The sequence below is a fragment of the Augochlora pura genome, chromosome 4 (genome assembly GCF_028453695.1).
Source record: "Augochlora pura isolate Apur16 chromosome 4, APUR_v2.2.1, whole genome shotgun sequence".
Lineage (NCBI taxonomy): Eukaryota > Metazoa > Arthropoda > Insecta > Hymenoptera > Halictidae > Augochlora > Augochlora pura.
This window is the reverse complement of record NC_135775.1, coordinates 19,728,518-19,744,791: the sequence shown is the minus strand read 5'-3', so window position 1 is coordinate 19,744,791 and position 16,274 is coordinate 19,728,518. Positions and strand designations below refer to the sequence as shown.

The 16,274-nt window shown below is 36.8% G+C and overlaps 2 protein-coding genes across 2 annotated transcripts in view; both read left to right on the top strand.

Annotated features, from left to right (window-relative positions):
- The window catches only part of LOC144468868 (putative aconitate hydratase, mitochondrial), a 10,358-nt gene extending 1,509 nt beyond the window's left edge, over nt 1-8,849 (top strand). The window contains exons 2-9 of the mRNA XM_078178650.1: nt 1,105-1,259; nt 1,353-1,519; nt 1,953-2,708; nt 3,563-3,765; nt 5,002-5,290; nt 6,191-6,464; nt 6,916-7,264; nt 7,947-8,849. Coding sequence (XP_078034776.1) covers nt 1,105-1,259; nt 1,353-1,519; nt 1,953-2,708; nt 3,563-3,765; nt 5,002-5,290; nt 6,191-6,464; nt 6,916-7,264; nt 7,947-8,087 — 2,334 coding nt within the window. The 3' untranslated portion in view covers nt 8,088-8,849. The remainder of the gene's footprint in view (nt 1-1,104; nt 1,260-1,352; nt 1,520-1,952; nt 2,709-3,562; nt 3,766-5,001; nt 5,291-6,190; nt 6,465-6,915; nt 7,265-7,946) is intronic.
- Nucleotides 8,850-11,088: 2,239 nt separating this feature from the next.
- On the top strand, nt 11,089-13,686 carry LOC144468769 (B9 domain-containing protein 1). Its single transcript, XM_078178473.1, has 5 exons — nt 11,089-11,335; nt 11,527-11,638; nt 12,138-12,246; nt 12,682-12,800; nt 13,400-13,686. The coding sequence occupies exons 1-5, from the start codon at nt 11,210-11,212 to the stop codon at nt 13,501-13,503; spliced, it is 570 nt and encodes a 189-aa protein (XP_078034599.1). The 5' UTR covers nt 11,089-11,209; the 3' UTR covers nt 13,504-13,686.
- Nucleotides 13,687-16,274: the final 2,588 nt, after the last annotated feature.

Sequence of the window (16,274 nt, the reverse complement as noted above, 5' to 3'; positions counted from 1 at the left end):
GTCGGGTAATTTCTCCAGATAGGAGCGCGCCTGAGACGTTTCTATTTGTGTTTCGTCGTTGTCTTGTCAGTTGCAACGCGATACGCGAGCGCAGAAATAGCGTTCGGTTTAATATCGTCGAAGATAAGCGATTTCGAAAAACAGGTCCGTAAATAATGGTAGACGCGATTGTTTGCACAACGACGACGTCTAAACAAAGCTAATAATCCAATGCAGTGGCGGATGCAATTATAAGCTCGATCAGAAAAAGTTATTTACTATCGAAACTTTTGCGAGTTGTATCAATGATTGCACAAATTGAGAATGGTTGTTTACGTTGATTAGCGTCGTGGAGGATTTATGTTGCTGCAAATAGAATTATTGATTATATTTTATATCGAGTAGTATGATATAACAAATTAGTTTGTAACATTTCAATTGTTTTTAATGATGCATAAGCGAGTTCTTTTTGCGTACTTGCATTTAGTATGACATTCTACTGAATTGAATGTTTACTATGTAATTGATAATAGAAGATTTTGTAATTGTCAAATAAAAGTGTACGTTTTGCAAGTACAGTAGGGTACCTATAATGAACGAATGCTGCAGTGAACAGTTTTTCTCATTGAATCAAAGTGCTGTAACGAACGATTATGGTATGACGAACGTAGTTGCAATAAAAGCAGAATTTAGGACTTCTTCGACCTCGACTTTAGTATTTTTTATATTTTTTAATATTTTTTATATAATTGGTAATAATATTTGGTAATATAGATATCAATACATATCTATATGAAAACAATGTTCACAATGTTTATGAAAAACATAAAATAGATCGATCATTCATGTTTTAGAAACATAAAATAAATTAAAAATATTTAGAAAACATATAGACTGACAAATAGAAAATATTTTAGAAAAATTAGGTAAATTACAAATACTTTTTAAATATTAAGTAGACTGAAAATATTTTACAAACATTAAGTATAAAATAAATTGTACGTATTTTAGAAACACTAAATAGATCGAGAATATTTTATAAAATAATAGCACAGTTCGAATATAAATTAAGATTCTCCAGATCTACGAACAAATTAATTATGAATTATTGTTAATGTTTTACAGAGGCTCGCTCTCTTCGCGGTAGACATCCAACAAAGATGTTTCAGCGTAAGTCCGTTGAGCTTCGCCGCCGCGAAAGTGGCAATGTCAAAATTCGACAAAACTTCTTACCTTCCGTACGACAAATTGGAGGCGAACCTGAAGGTTGTGAAAAAAAGGTAACTATACCCTTTAATAAATACCTCTCTACAATGTAGTCTGTTCAATGATTAATACAACACGGATTGACGATATTTCTGCAATTGTTTCAGGTTAACCCGACCATTAACGCTCTCCGAGAAAGTTTTGTACTCCCATCTTGACGAGCCCGATAAACAAGACATTGTCCGAGGAACAAGCTACCTTAGGTTACGGCCGGACCGTGTGGCTATGCAGGATGCCACTGCTCAGATGGCTATGTTGCAGTTTATCAGCTCAGGCATGCTATCTTCTACCGCATAACTCAATCTTCACACGTTCCTCCGGAAGAAGCTCACTGATTTTCTATTTTAAACGCTGCCAAATTCGTCTGCGATTTCAGCGTCTTGTAACGCAATTTGTTTGCGAGTTAACAAGACTTTAGCTTAGTTTAGTTAACTTTGAAATTATTACTCTATATTGATCGCGAATTGATAGAGTTTTCAAAAATGTTTCAATCTCATAAATACCATAATTTGCCATAGTCTTTTTAGCATTTCTATAGAGGTATTCGACTTGCTAGTTTTTAAACGTTCCATAAAAATAATCGAGTAAACAATATCGACCCAAAACGAATAGAAATCAGAAGATGATCTTCTTCCTCTAATTTTCGAGGAGCGTATGGCATTAAAGACCGTTTCACAAATTTCTCTAACAATTGAATGACTTCACAGGACTACCAAAAGTCGCCGTTCCATCCACCATCCACTGCGATCACTTGATCGAGGCTCAAATCGGCGGCGATGAGGATTTGAAACGCGCTAAGGACATCAACAAGGAGGTGTACAACTTCTTGAAAACCGCAGGTGCCAAGTACGGCGTCGGTTTCTGGAACCCCGGCTCCGGTATCATTCATCAAATCATCCTCGAAAATTATGCGTTCCCGGGCCTGCTCATGATCGGTACCGACTCGCACACACCTAATGGCGGAGGTCTGGGCTGCCTCTGCATCGGTGTCGGTGGTGCTGACGCTGTCGACGTGATGGCCAACATCCCATGGGAATTGAAATGCCCTAAGGTGATCGGAGTCAAGCTGACCGGCGAGTTGAAGGGCTGGACCAGCCCCAAGGACATCATCCTGAAGGTGGCCGGCATCCTCACAGTGAAAGGAGGTACCGGAGCCATCGTCGAGTACTTCGGACCGGGTGTAGACAGCATCAGCTGCACCGGTATGGCTACCATCTGCAACATGGGTGCCGAAATCGGCGCCACCACCTCCATCTTCCCCTACAACTTCCGCATGCAAGATTACCTGAGGGCTACCGGTCGCTCGGAGATCGCCGATGCCGCGGATTTGCACAGAACCAGTCTCCTAACTGCGGACAAGAATGCTAAATACGACCAGATCATCGAATTGGACCTATCCACCTTGGAACCCCATGTCAACGGACCCTTCACCCCTGACCTCGCCCACCCGATCTCGAAATTGGGTAAGTGAAGCGCTGGCTTTCGATCGGTGTGCACTTGAAAACGTTGCCTCAGGTGTCGGGACCGTTTGTTTGCGACGCAGGCTGTCGCAATCAGCTCAGAAACGGATTGAGCAAGCATAGAGCAACTTCAGACGGCTAAGATTATGAGCCGTTCGCGTCCAATTGGGGGAAGGAAAGAAGAAAGACGTGATTCCCTTGTTATTATTGCTAAATCGTCCGCGTGACCACCGGTCACGTTACGACGCGAATGCGTTTCGAAATGCACATCAGGAAAATGCTAGACTAATATTGGCCTTGGTACTATATTTAGCGAGCGAATCGCTTTGTTTTTAAATCGACTTGATCTTTTAAGAGTTTCGAATAGCGACAGATGTTTGAACAGCGATAAAACTGACATTAAAATCTAGTTTTGCTTTGTTCGACTTTGAAGGCGAAGAATATGAACATCGTTTTAATTAAAAGTAGAATGACTTTCAAACCAAAACATGTTGCATTGGTCCAATCTTGCAGACAAACTTGAATACTCTTTAACGTAAATAGTTTAATTCTAGCGAATTAAGCTGTTGAATTTTGACTTAATACAGTTTGAGAAATTGAATACAAACTTTAATTGATCTTCGAATCAAGTGATCGATATTCAAACAGTACTACATCTGTCTTGAAAAGAATTATAGAAGACCTTGGAACGACCTTAACCGCTCGAAACGTCGCGATAACAATTTCATGCGACTATTTCGTTCAAAGATGCAGCCTTTAAATATCAGACAGAGTTGCATCTATTTTCTCGGCGGTTTATGAATTGCTGAAGATTTTTGCGGGAGCGTTACAATAATTTTGTCAATGATTGCGATTAGGTTCAACTGCCAAGCAGAACGGTTGGCCGAACGAGATCAAGGTCGGCCTGATCGGTTCCTGCACGAACAGCTCTTACGAGGACATGGGCCGTTGCGCGAACATCGCTAAACAGGCTCTGGATCACGGATTGAAGTCGACGTCGGCGTTCAACGTTACACCTGGATCCGAACAGATCCGCGCCACCATCGAACGTGACGGAATCGTGAGTACCTTTTCAGTATGCCAATAGCGCTACCCAAGCCGTGTTAGAAAGCTCGTAGGCAATTCGAGTTTTCGCCACTCTGTGTGCCTGATTCCGTGCCAAGCGTTGGTACACGACGCTACAAGCGGCCACCAGCCCGACCCACGCCAAATTCTTAATTTGGAACGGATCGATGTATTTTGACTTTTGACAATGTGAAATGGAAAAGTAGGCACCCGAGAAATTGCACGGAACGGTCGCGAAAGATTTATTTATATTTTGTTTGCCCCTTATTTATACGCGGTCTAATTGTGTCAATGGTCGAGCACTTTCTGAATGCGAGCGCGTACTTTTCGATGATATAACTTTGTTATAGCATCGAGATTGTTATTCGACTGTGAATATATATGCGAATTGTCATTTTCGTACGACAGTATATAGCAATTAAAATTCGAGTCGTCTATGAATATATTACCTGTTGTTGACTGCGGAGTTTTATGCAGAATAAGAATTGTCCAATTGAAACGAAGAAAATGTCCATTCTGTTTTAATTATTTTAATGTCTGTAAAATATAAAAATGTTAAATTCTTTCATTAGAATTTCATTCTTCTCAAAAGTGCATAAAATCCGTACTCGACTCATTACAAAATTAAAGTAAAAATATTATTGAATATTGTTCACTTCAACGTTTTCTTGCATTTTGACAATCCTTGTGATTTTTGTACACCGCGTTGAAGACTTTACGATGACGAGTCCGATGGAAATTTTCGAATACAAACTTCGATTCGATACTTCTATAATCACGAACAATTCGGTGTGAAGTCCAATCTAAATATGAATCAACCGCAATCTATGATGAATCAGCTTTAAATACCTTATCAGACCCACAATTGTGATAACTTATTTGACTGGCAGGCTCTCGTGATTCACGGTGCAAACAACGATGTTCATTTGCAATCTAAATTCAAGTACTTAAAATTAATCACCCGCGAAAGATAATGTCGACGATGATAAAATGCATGACCTACACAGAAATGTCTCAAGTGAACCAAGATAATTTGCAGAATGTATAATAAACGATGCGACGATAATCTTAAAGAAGATATTGTCATTTAATATGAAAATTAAATGCATTCATTTATGGATGACAGATATTTCAAAAATGTCGAGCTGGAATTGCTGTTAGGACTTATTTAGAGATAAAAGATATTCTGTTAAATAAATTATTAGAGATAATGGAAAATTGTTCCTTCTAGGCAAAAACCTTGAGAGAATTCGGAGGAACCGTGTTGGCGAACGCCTGCGGACCCTGCATCGGTCAATGGGATCGTAAGGACATCAAGAAGGGCGACAAGAACACCATCGTCACATCGTACAACCGTAACTTCACAGGACGTAACGACGCGAACCCGGCCACCCACGCCTTCGTCACCAGTCCCGAACTGGTCACGGCTCTGTCCATCGCTGGCCGATTGGACTTCAATCCTGTCACCGATAAACTGAAGGGCAAGGACGGCAAAGAGTTCCTTCTGAAGGATCCCTTCGGTGAGTCGATGATAACGAGAGCTAATTGCCGTGGGAATAACTCGACGCGCGAGACACTACTATAAGAACGACAAGCTTCTAATGGCTCCCGACGACGCGTTAATTTGTGAATAATTATGGATGAATCATAGTTCACGTCTTCCTCTTTCGTAACAAGTTCGCGTTGTCCACGGTACCTCGAGTCTCCGACGGAGTTCAAAAGAAAACTAAATACTGTCTCGAGAGGCAAATGAGCTGCTTCTATTTATGCTCTATGGAGCAGCTAATAGCCTCTTCGTATATTTTAGTATATTTAATGCCGAATGCCTGTGTCGTTTTTTATTGTACAACGAGACACGAATGCAATAGTTAGAGTAGTCTGTTAATTACCAATAATAACTTTTTTTAAGTTAATACGAGATCCTATGTCTGCATTATCATAAAGCAACATTTATGATGTCTAGTCCGTAGAATAATTTATAGAGTTACTTTTTTGTTTGCTCTTTATGCTCGTTCTTTTAGAAGATATATAATCAGAGAAATTATTTATACTTTCCGGATTGTAACGTAATGCTTAAATAGTATATAAATATTTTTTTAAATAAGCAAAATGCAAAGTGCAGTGAATTATATTGTCTTAGTTTATTTTCAATTGATTGAGAACTTGTGAATGGTATTGTATTATGACGAGAATTAGGCTACGTTCAATTCAGTCTAGTCTTAATAGAATATACTATATCTTTTTAGTAACAGCCACAACTGACAAAAATTAATGATATTTTTGTTACATGTTTATCATGAGAAGTATTTTATAAAAGCTTAAATCACTCAAGTCATACCTATGATATTATAAAAATAAAGATTTCCTATGAGTCGACGACGCTTTGATAAATGTTTCATTGATTTATGGAAATATTCCAGGCGATGAGCTCCCAAGCAAAGGTTTCGACCCCGGCATGGACACCTACGACATGCCGCCATCCGATGGTAGCAAAGTCAAGGTCGACGTGGACCCGAAAAGCCAAAGATTACAGCTCTTGGAACCGTTCGATAAGTGGGACGGCAAAGATCTTACCGACCTGACAGTTTTAATCAAAGTCAAGGGCAAGTGCACAACTGATCACATCTCTGCTGCTGGTCCCTGGCTCAAATACCGTGGACACTTGGACAACATCTCCAACAACATGTTCATTGGGTAAGCTCGGCAAATTGTGTAAGGAGTTATAGAAAGTTGCATAAGTTTCAATAATTTTAGAAGCACGAAAATAATGTGCGAGTATCATTAATCCTTTGCGGGCGTATTAAGTTTGTACATCGGTATTGTGCTGCTCAGGATTAATTTTAATTGAACAAACAGTAATACATAATACCTACACAGTATTAAAAAAGAAAAAGAAAATTTGTTAATTCTTTTTTTAAAGTTAGGGGGTTAAAGGGTTAAACTGTTTTGCTGACCGTACTGTTTTGTACTTTAACTTCTCATTTAGCCATAAATCGCATAAAATCCATAATCTGCTACAAATGGAACACGTGCAGAGTTTACTAAAATTATAATAATGTATTTGTAAATTATTCTGACGACCATCTTGTTTTCTGTTTCACCTTTTTAATTCAATGATTAATGTATAAAATGACCATATTTCCAGTGCTGTCAACTCCGAAAACGGTGAAATGAATAAAATCAAGAACCAGCTGTCAGGTGCATGGGGAGGTGTACCGGACGTAGCCCGTGACTACAAGAAAAATGGCGTCAGGTGGGTAGCCGTCGGTGATGAGAACTACGGAGAGGGTTCGTCTCGGGAGCATGCCGCTTTGGAACCTAGACATCTCGGTGGCCGTGCCATTATTGTGAAGAGCTTCGCCCGTATCCACGAAACCAACCTGAAGAAGCAAGGTCTGTTGCCACTGACCTTCGCCAATCCCAGCGATTACGACAAAATCCAGCCTACCGACAAGATCAGCCTTCTGGGACTCAAGGACCTCGCACCTGGCAAGGTACGTGTTCAACAATTTCTATGTTCTATCTCTTTGTGTTCTATCTCAAGTTTAACATGTTATTTGAAAGTCACCGACGATCATTTCTTTCGCGTCATTTACTGGCGCAGCAAGTGAATCGTAATTGATATAGTTTTCCTTCTAGTATCTTATACATCCACAAACTAAAAAATACTTTCTTTCACACTCTAAAAACTTCTAAAAAAATAAGAAAAACTCATGATAATTTCGAGATTATATTTTACGAACATTGTAATAACTCTGGCAACTTTTGCTACGTTCACCAAGATTGTTATTAAATTCGTGGACTCCAAACAAGCATAATCGCTTCGTTCGTATCATCGGAAATAAGAAATCTCGGGAACAGATTGCGCGGTAATCGACGCTGACGTCGAAAACAAAAGATAACAATTGGACCACCGATTATCAAACACTCGAGAAAACATCGGAATTCTTTCATCGAAAAATTCACCGGCGATAATTCCGCAATTTTATATAGACAACGTCAGAGTTAGTTAATATCCGAGCTCATTAGCGCCACAAATATCCTCGTTTCGCAAGCGAGTTCGCGACGAAATAGTAGCGCGAAGCACGACGCGGCGCGCAAGCGGTCGCCAAAAATAGAGGTAAAAGTATTCCGATCAGCCGTGCCATCTAATCGAGCGATTCCTTTGATTTGCAGCCGGTGTCGGCGGAGATCAAGCACAAGGACGGCAAGGTCGACAAGATCAGCCTGAACCACACCATGAACGAGCAACAGATCACGTGGTTCAAGGCCGGTTCGGCCCTGAACCGGATGAAGGAGATCGCCGCCGGAAAGTAAACGCGCGGTATCCATTCGTCAACCGAACACCGTCATCGTTCGTGAAGAAAACGCGTGATTGTAGCTAGCTAGCGTGTACACACCTCTAGGGAAATGCGAGCGGGACAGGCGAGCCCCGATTTTCCAGGTAGATACTCGTTAAGTGACTCGCGAGGGCTGCGAACCGGAGCCGGTGAACGTTCGCGAACGTTGGCGACCGCGCTACGATCGTTTTCACGACAATACCTTCGACGAACGTGTCGCGACGACCACCGTCGCGACACGGGCGAACCGTCGTCGAACAATGGTGAACCGTCGTAAATCCGGGCGCAGGTTGTAATTTTACGGAGACTCTAGTACACGGATAATACGTAGATGAATTGAAATATCGAATTTAGCTGCCGCGATCGGCCGGCCGTCCGTCTGGATTCGCGATATTCGGGGGGATCGGGCCGGAAGTTTTCCATCGACAGGCAGAGGACCGGAAGTACGGACTGGACGTGCCAAAACGTGTTCATTTTTCAATTACGTGTCACAGCCCGCCGATGGCACGTCGAGACTGTACCAAATATCCCCTTTGGCCCAACACACACATCCCTCTCCTACACCAGCCACATACCTCAATTCCGATCGGTTCAATCTTGTGTATATATATATATATATTTCGTTCGCAGAGTAGAATCATGTTCTGGCAATGCGGTTTTCTAGATACGACTGATAAAGTATAATACATTGTAAGATCGTTGTTGTTACTCGATGAACAAATAAAAGGTTGAGCAGCGAGCTGATTATTCGTGGTTGTTTCTTTATTTCGATTGGGCAGTTGGATGAGCAGACCTCATGCGAAATATAAAAATTTTAAAATATAGTGAAAATTATGTAAGAATATTACTCGTCTTTGAATTAATTTAATATTTTAATTGCACAGAGGGCACTAGTGCTCCTAAACTTTTTTAATGGGCTTATAGTTTTTATTGAATTTAGTTTTAATTTAATTTGTTTGGCATAATTGTGCCAGATACCCTTTTAATTTTTACATAAATATTCGATATAATAATAGTATTAATAGCAATAATAATACTAGTAATAAAAGAGTAATAAAAATGAAATTAATATAATTATAATTATAATACTAGGACAAACTGAATATCCTGGCTTTCGATAACATTGCAATTGTTTTTGATATTTTATCTAGTCCATTTTTTTATTAATGTACAAAATCTGCAATCTATTGATAAGAAACATGATTTTGAAGTAGTTGGAGTAGTTTTAGCAATGGAATTTCCGTTTTCCATTAGAATCGATAACGTGACGCTCATTTCTGTCTGCGAAGTACCATTTTTGATTCCGATAAGATTAGTTAATATTGCTTAATCATTTAGATGATTAGATTTACTGTCTGATGTTAAGGCAGAGAGCATTGCATCAGTTGGAGGAAATTTTAACAACGTTAATGCAAGATTAATGATTAAAGTGATATCGATCGGTAACCAGAATGTAAAATAAAAATAAATTGCAGAGTATGATTTCATAATCATAGTATAGTTCGTGTTAATTTTCAGATGGCAGTAGCATCTCATTTGATCAGCAGTGGGAAAAGAACCAAGCTATTATTTAGCAGTAATCATTGAATTTAGGAAACCATTTGACAAACATTTCACGTTGATAAAAATTCTTCTTGATTTAATACTAATAACTTAAATTATTCAAATTATTTTTAGCATAAATTGTGAGAATTATGATAAATATTCCTCGTTAAAATTGTTGCGAAGATTCACAATCGTAGCGAAGTTGCGAATTATGGTTTTTAATTAATCTGTTTAAGAAATGCAATATGCTATTACTTCTCTTGGAAGACGAAAAGAATTAGGTTTTGTGAACTGATGATAGTAACCACCAGATGTTAAATTTCTAGTTCCGACGCGCATGTGCTGTAATAACGGCGGTTCTTTAATTAGAACACGTGCTTTTAGCAGCGTCTCCCACGCTTGCTTCTTGAATGATTCTATTCACTGCTGTTATCGATGAGTTTATAAATATTTCAGCAAAATGCACCGTGACTGTAAAATACTTTAATTATTTTATATAATTACTATATTTACTTTAAAGTATATCAATATCCTTTATATAATCATAAGATTTATCCGTGACTTTCTTTTATTAAATTTCAAAATTAATCTAATTTTAAGCTAAATCAATTTAAATTGAGTGCCATCATAGTTTTTGTTCTTGAAAGATAAAAGAACATTTCAGTTAACAAATATTAACGATATTTTTATTTTCATTATAGAGAATTTTTCAGTTATCAAATAACTCTTTTTTAACTCTAATTTAATAGACAATTTTCATTCTTACGCTTTCATGAAATATTTTGTTAATTCACATTAAATAATTTCAACTAATCTAAATATAAAAGAAAATTTACTCAAACAAGATTTTAAATGTGTCTATACAATTCAGACTCGACATATTTGGAACGACATTGTTTAAAATATAGTTTCAAACAACACGCTGTGATATTTCGTAATTATCTCCTATTTATTTAAACAGTAGACTCAAAAGAGTATTACCTAAAGCAAATTGTAACCATGATTTCCTAAAATAAAACCATTTCTATGTATATTGATTTCATAATTATTACTCCCATCATATTTAAAAATAGAAACTAACCAAGTAATTCATTGTTAAATACTACTATATTTACTATATCATTAGATACTAATATAATAATACATTATTTAATACTACTATAACAAAAAATTAATTCTTTCAAACAATTGCTTTCTTATTTTCATTTCAGAGCAACTTTGTCAAAGAATAATATACTTACGTAAAAAAAATTAAATATACAACAGGTTTGGCACACTTGCGTAACAAAAAGAAAGAGAAGGAAAGGTTGGAGCGCACTGTATATGGCCCGAGTTCTATTCAACTTCTCTCCGGCACCATATGTTCCTGAAAAGTGGGCCGGCGCATGCTTCGTTACCACGGCGACGTATTCGCATAATCGTACACAAAAGCGGGCCGTGGCAGCGCGAACAAACGCATGATCGAAGAGAACCACCGCGTCCAGAAATAAAATTACCGTCGACCTCTCTCTTCGTTCTCCGATTCGCGTGTTTTCCGCGAAAAAAGCCGCGGCGATGTCCGGCGACGGTGAATTTTTTCTCTCGATTATAGGTTCCATCGAGCACGCGGAATTTTACGACGCGGACAACGTCTACTGCAAGTATGGATTTCACTTTGGCCCCGAATGGACCGTAGTCGCCGTGAGTTTCGTTCCTTTCTTTTTTTTCTCAATTTTTCACATGCCGTCGCTTTAACGTTGAACCCCGCGGTGGTGCATGCGCCACGCTCTCTCTCTCTCTCTCTCTCTCTCTCTCTCTCTCTCTCTCTCTCTCTCAACCGTGAATTTTAACCTCGCGTCGTCGGCCGGCTTCGGCTGATAAAATTCTATCAGGGCATCGAAGAGGGTTTGACGCAGATGTGCAAGTGCAGCAGTGACCCGCGAAATCTCGCCGTTTGGAATTTCCCTCTAGAAATCACGTTTAAAAGCACCAATCCGCACGGATGTAAGTCGAGCGCGATATTCTGTTAGCGCTTTTAACACTTAGTCTATCGGCTTTGTCTATCAGTTTTTTCTTTTCTTTTTTAAATCGGAGGTCGACTGGTTTATTGCTTAAAAGTAGACTGTATAATATACGTATAGATTATCAAAATAAAAAAAAAATTTATTTTATAGTTTACGTTAAAAGGATTAAATGTTTCTTTGACGCTTTACTTTTGAATTATCGAAATAAAATATTTTATTTACTGAGACTTTATGTGCCATTTGAAATATCTACCATTTTACTTGAATCGTCAAATTTAAATAATGTCGAGATAATTTTTTTTATACGGTGGAACAATTTATGCGAATATCTTCTTTATAAGTAAAAATATTTTCACAGTCTTTACATATTCTTCTTTCTCTTATAAATATATATTTATTGCGTATGTTATAAATATTCTATATATTGATACTATATTTTGTTTCTTTTATGATTCGTAATACAAAGTTTAATATCTCAGGGCCGCAATTAATCATGTCAATTTACGGACTGGACCTATTCGGCCACGATGTCATACGAGGATACGGAGTATGCCATTTACCTTTGAAGACAGGTTACCATGAAAAGAGGTATTAATTTTCATCATAAAACGTTTAAGTAATAATAATGCAATTTTATAGAAATTTATAACGTATGACTAATGTATATTTTAAATTCATTACTAAAACATTAATTTTTTAGCAAAAGAAACATCAAAGCTTTCTTTGTCACGCGTATTTCGTAGATTATATATTATTATTTATTTTATATTTATGTTTATTACATATTTCGTACATTAAAAATTATTATTTATTTTATATTTACGTTTATTACATATTTCGTACATTACAAATTATTATTTATTTTATATCTACGTTTATTACATTGTAATATATATCTTTCACTGTCTCATATATTATTTACTTATTTCCGTTATAATATTCTCAGGATAATGATCCGAGTACTGAAAATAGCCTGAAGTCGATATTATTTGCTATTTGCATGCAAATATCCGAATGTTACAGGGTAGCAGTATACGTGCCGGAATCGTCGTCGACGTTGCAACGATTTGCAGCCTGGCTAACCGGTCGAAGACCAGAGCTAATTGATCCAGCAATATTAGCCTCAAACGGCGGAAGAGAACGTAAGGCAATATTTGGAACGATTTCGCATCGGCTCGCGGTGACGTACTACTGACATTAAATTAATTGACCTCGCGGGGACTCAACGTATTTAGGACAGCCGATATGTCGGCCGTATTAACATGCACATTCCGTACGGCCGGCCAATCGAATTAAACAATTCCGACTGTCAAAATAGCGAGCACAAATCAGTTTCGCGCAGTCTGTTAGAAATCACACGTATCAGCTTCCTTAACATAACTACGATAGAATTCTCGTTTTAATTATCTTAGCGACCTTGACCTCTGGAATCTTATTAAAATATAATCTTGTTAACTTAAAATGATAATAACAGGCAATGTAGCACGCGATTTTTATTTTTATTGAGATTTTTATTTCCTGGAGTTTCTATTATGTTGTTTAATATAATTTTTAGAAGGATTCTATTAGAAGGATAATTATCTTAATGATAAATTAGAGTAGAAGAATCGTAGTAGAAGAATAATGACGTTTTAAAGTAAAAATAAAATAAATAGTGCCCGCTAACTTAATATTTTATTATAACTCGAGATCGCTATAACTATAACTCACTAAAACTTGAAATATACTTTTGTGATTGCAGTGACGCGTATGAGGGTGGAAGGTACGGTCACAGTAACGTTCAACGTTATCATGAAAGATTTCTTCAAGTTGGGCTATAAAAATGGCGAAAAACCGGACAAGTAGCTGAACTTCGCTGTAATAAATCATTATACTTTTGACACCAGTGCAAAAGACATACTGCGTCTGCGACTGTGTGTCTTGCTTTTACAATCGAAGACTGATTTCAATGCCTTAATATAATCAACTAACAGTACAAATTCACACAAATCTGTAAATATAATCTACATATATAAATAAATAATTAAGTAATTCTATAATAATATCTATTTAATAATTTCAATCATTTTTAACCCTTAGGCACTTCAAACATTTTTCACATTCGAGAATTCTGCTATTTGAATTGAAATTAAAAAATATGATACTACTGTATAATGTTATAGAAATTAATAAATAGAAGCTTTTGTGTTTCATATTTTACATGATAGAATTAACAGATAATAATTTAGTATAATCGTATCGGCGACATCGAAGTGCAAAGGGTTAAGACATAACCTTGTCAGTGAAGTACCTCATTCTACACTGCGAAACATATTTCATGGAAAAATAGTACAATAATATTAACCAATCTTTAGAGAACACTCTGAAGTACAAAGAATTATTTAGCATTACTTAAAAAAGTCCCAATTGCACAACTAACTCCAATAAATAATATAGTATCGCCGTATCAACGACATCGCAGTACAAAAGGGTTGTGAACATTCTTGCACGGACTTTCATTGCACGTCGTTTACGATTCAATCTTCATCTACCCCGACGTAATATTTCTCTGTCGACAATTCCGACTTCGCCTCGTTTCGTTCGTAAAACTTTCCCTGATATTTTCGAATGTATCGTTACGATATTTTGTCCGGCTCACACGGTTGACGAATATCGTCGCAGTTACGAACACAACGCTCGCAGCGGTTTTTATTCCGGCGATAAAAACTGATGCGAGATTTTCGCGAAGTCCGTGGAAAAAAGCATTCCATCGGAAAGTTTCCATCGGTGCATATATACACGCAGGTCTCTCGGTGAAATAAATGTTTCGGAGGTTTCCCCCGTTTGGCACAGAATCCTCCCCGATCGCCTCGGACAGTGGATGGAATCTTTTCGCGGGACTCGGTTTTTCTTTTATTCATTCGCCGATATCAACGGCACCGGTGTACACGGCGAACGAAATCTCCTATGGATTATTTCGACAAATCGTTTCCGTGGATCCGGTTCCAAACTGCGAACAAAGGAATCCACTGTGGACACGGGGACTCCGCGTTTACAAATAATTATTGTTCTATATCGCCGTGTACGTAGAATTGATAATGGTTTCTTTGAAAATACATTTCCCGATTACGATCTTACAGAAGAAAATTTATTTATCGTACTTTTTTATATTATTTATGTATTTTAGGAATTTTATGTGAAAATAATATATGTACTATTTTTGTGATTAATTTTAAATAAAGCTAATTTAATTTAATTTAATTTTTTGATTTAAGTTATGGATGTTGAAGAAATTAACGTTTGCTTTTAGTAATGATTTGAACAAATTTTTAAGTTATAGATATGAAAAAGATACATTCGTGGAGAATTTATTAAATAAATCTGTTTTATTTGATTTATTGTTGCAATAAAAATCAATAAATGTCTGAATAAATATACATTGGATATTATCACAGTAAATCCAGTATTAACAATTAACATTTTATTTTAATATAATATTAAATACTATGTCTTATCGTTTAAAATTGTTGAAATAATGAAGACACTCTCGCAGGAAATTATTGAGTATGTCTAACCAATAATTAATATATAAAATTAATATAATAAAAATAGCTCGAACTGAGAATAAATTCAGTTTTGTTATATCAATCTACACAAGTTGTTATCATCTTTCAGCATGGTAGGTTTATTATTAATGCAGCACGTCGAATTGTACGAAAGTATCCCAAAGTGCATTTTCTATGCACTCAATGCACTCTGAAGTTTGACTGTTTTCCACCACGATCTTTGCCTCAAGAATACTGAAACACCGGACTCCACTCGAAGGAGGAATAAATGAAAAATTCAACTGGCATTATGCTTAAGGCCTCCACCCTCTTATATTAAAAAATCTCCGTGTAAGCCGTACAGATTTTATGACACCATTTGTATCAACTGTTCCCGGTAATTTCCAATTTCCTATACAGCCATCGCGGCTACGGCGAATGCTGGCCGAGCAGTTTCATATTTTAGGAGGAAATAGTCACATTAAAAGATGTTGTGGCCTTACTATAACCTCGTTCGATATTTAAATTTTCCAGGCCGATATATATTGATCGTAACATAAAACTAATTTGGATAACCTTTCTGCAGCCTGAATTCATTTTCGCAATAATTAAATACAGTGTTAGGACATTACCATATTGTAGTGAAAATGTAAATCATTTGCTTAAAATACTGCGCATGATTCTGCTAAAGGAATGGTAATATTTATTTAGGTACTGGCGCACTCGTACTAATAGAATTATATGTATTTTAGAGATTCGAGATATATTATTCTGTATTGTAAAAGGGGTTCCAAATTGAATTATGAACAAAGATAAATTTATTGAATTTACTGTCATTATAATTAGTATTATTCCTATTACTAAAATATTGTTACTTATATTCTACTTATACTTTAAAATTGTCCTAATTGCTATGCCTGATTTTGTTAAAGAGAAAACAAATATTTATCTACGTAATTGACAAAAGTATCAGGATTTTATTTCACAACTCAGAGGTACAACATTTTGTATCATAAAAGTGAGATAAATTAGATAAAAACATATTGTCATTAAAATTGTAAATTATATTTTGTGATGCAACTATGAAATGAA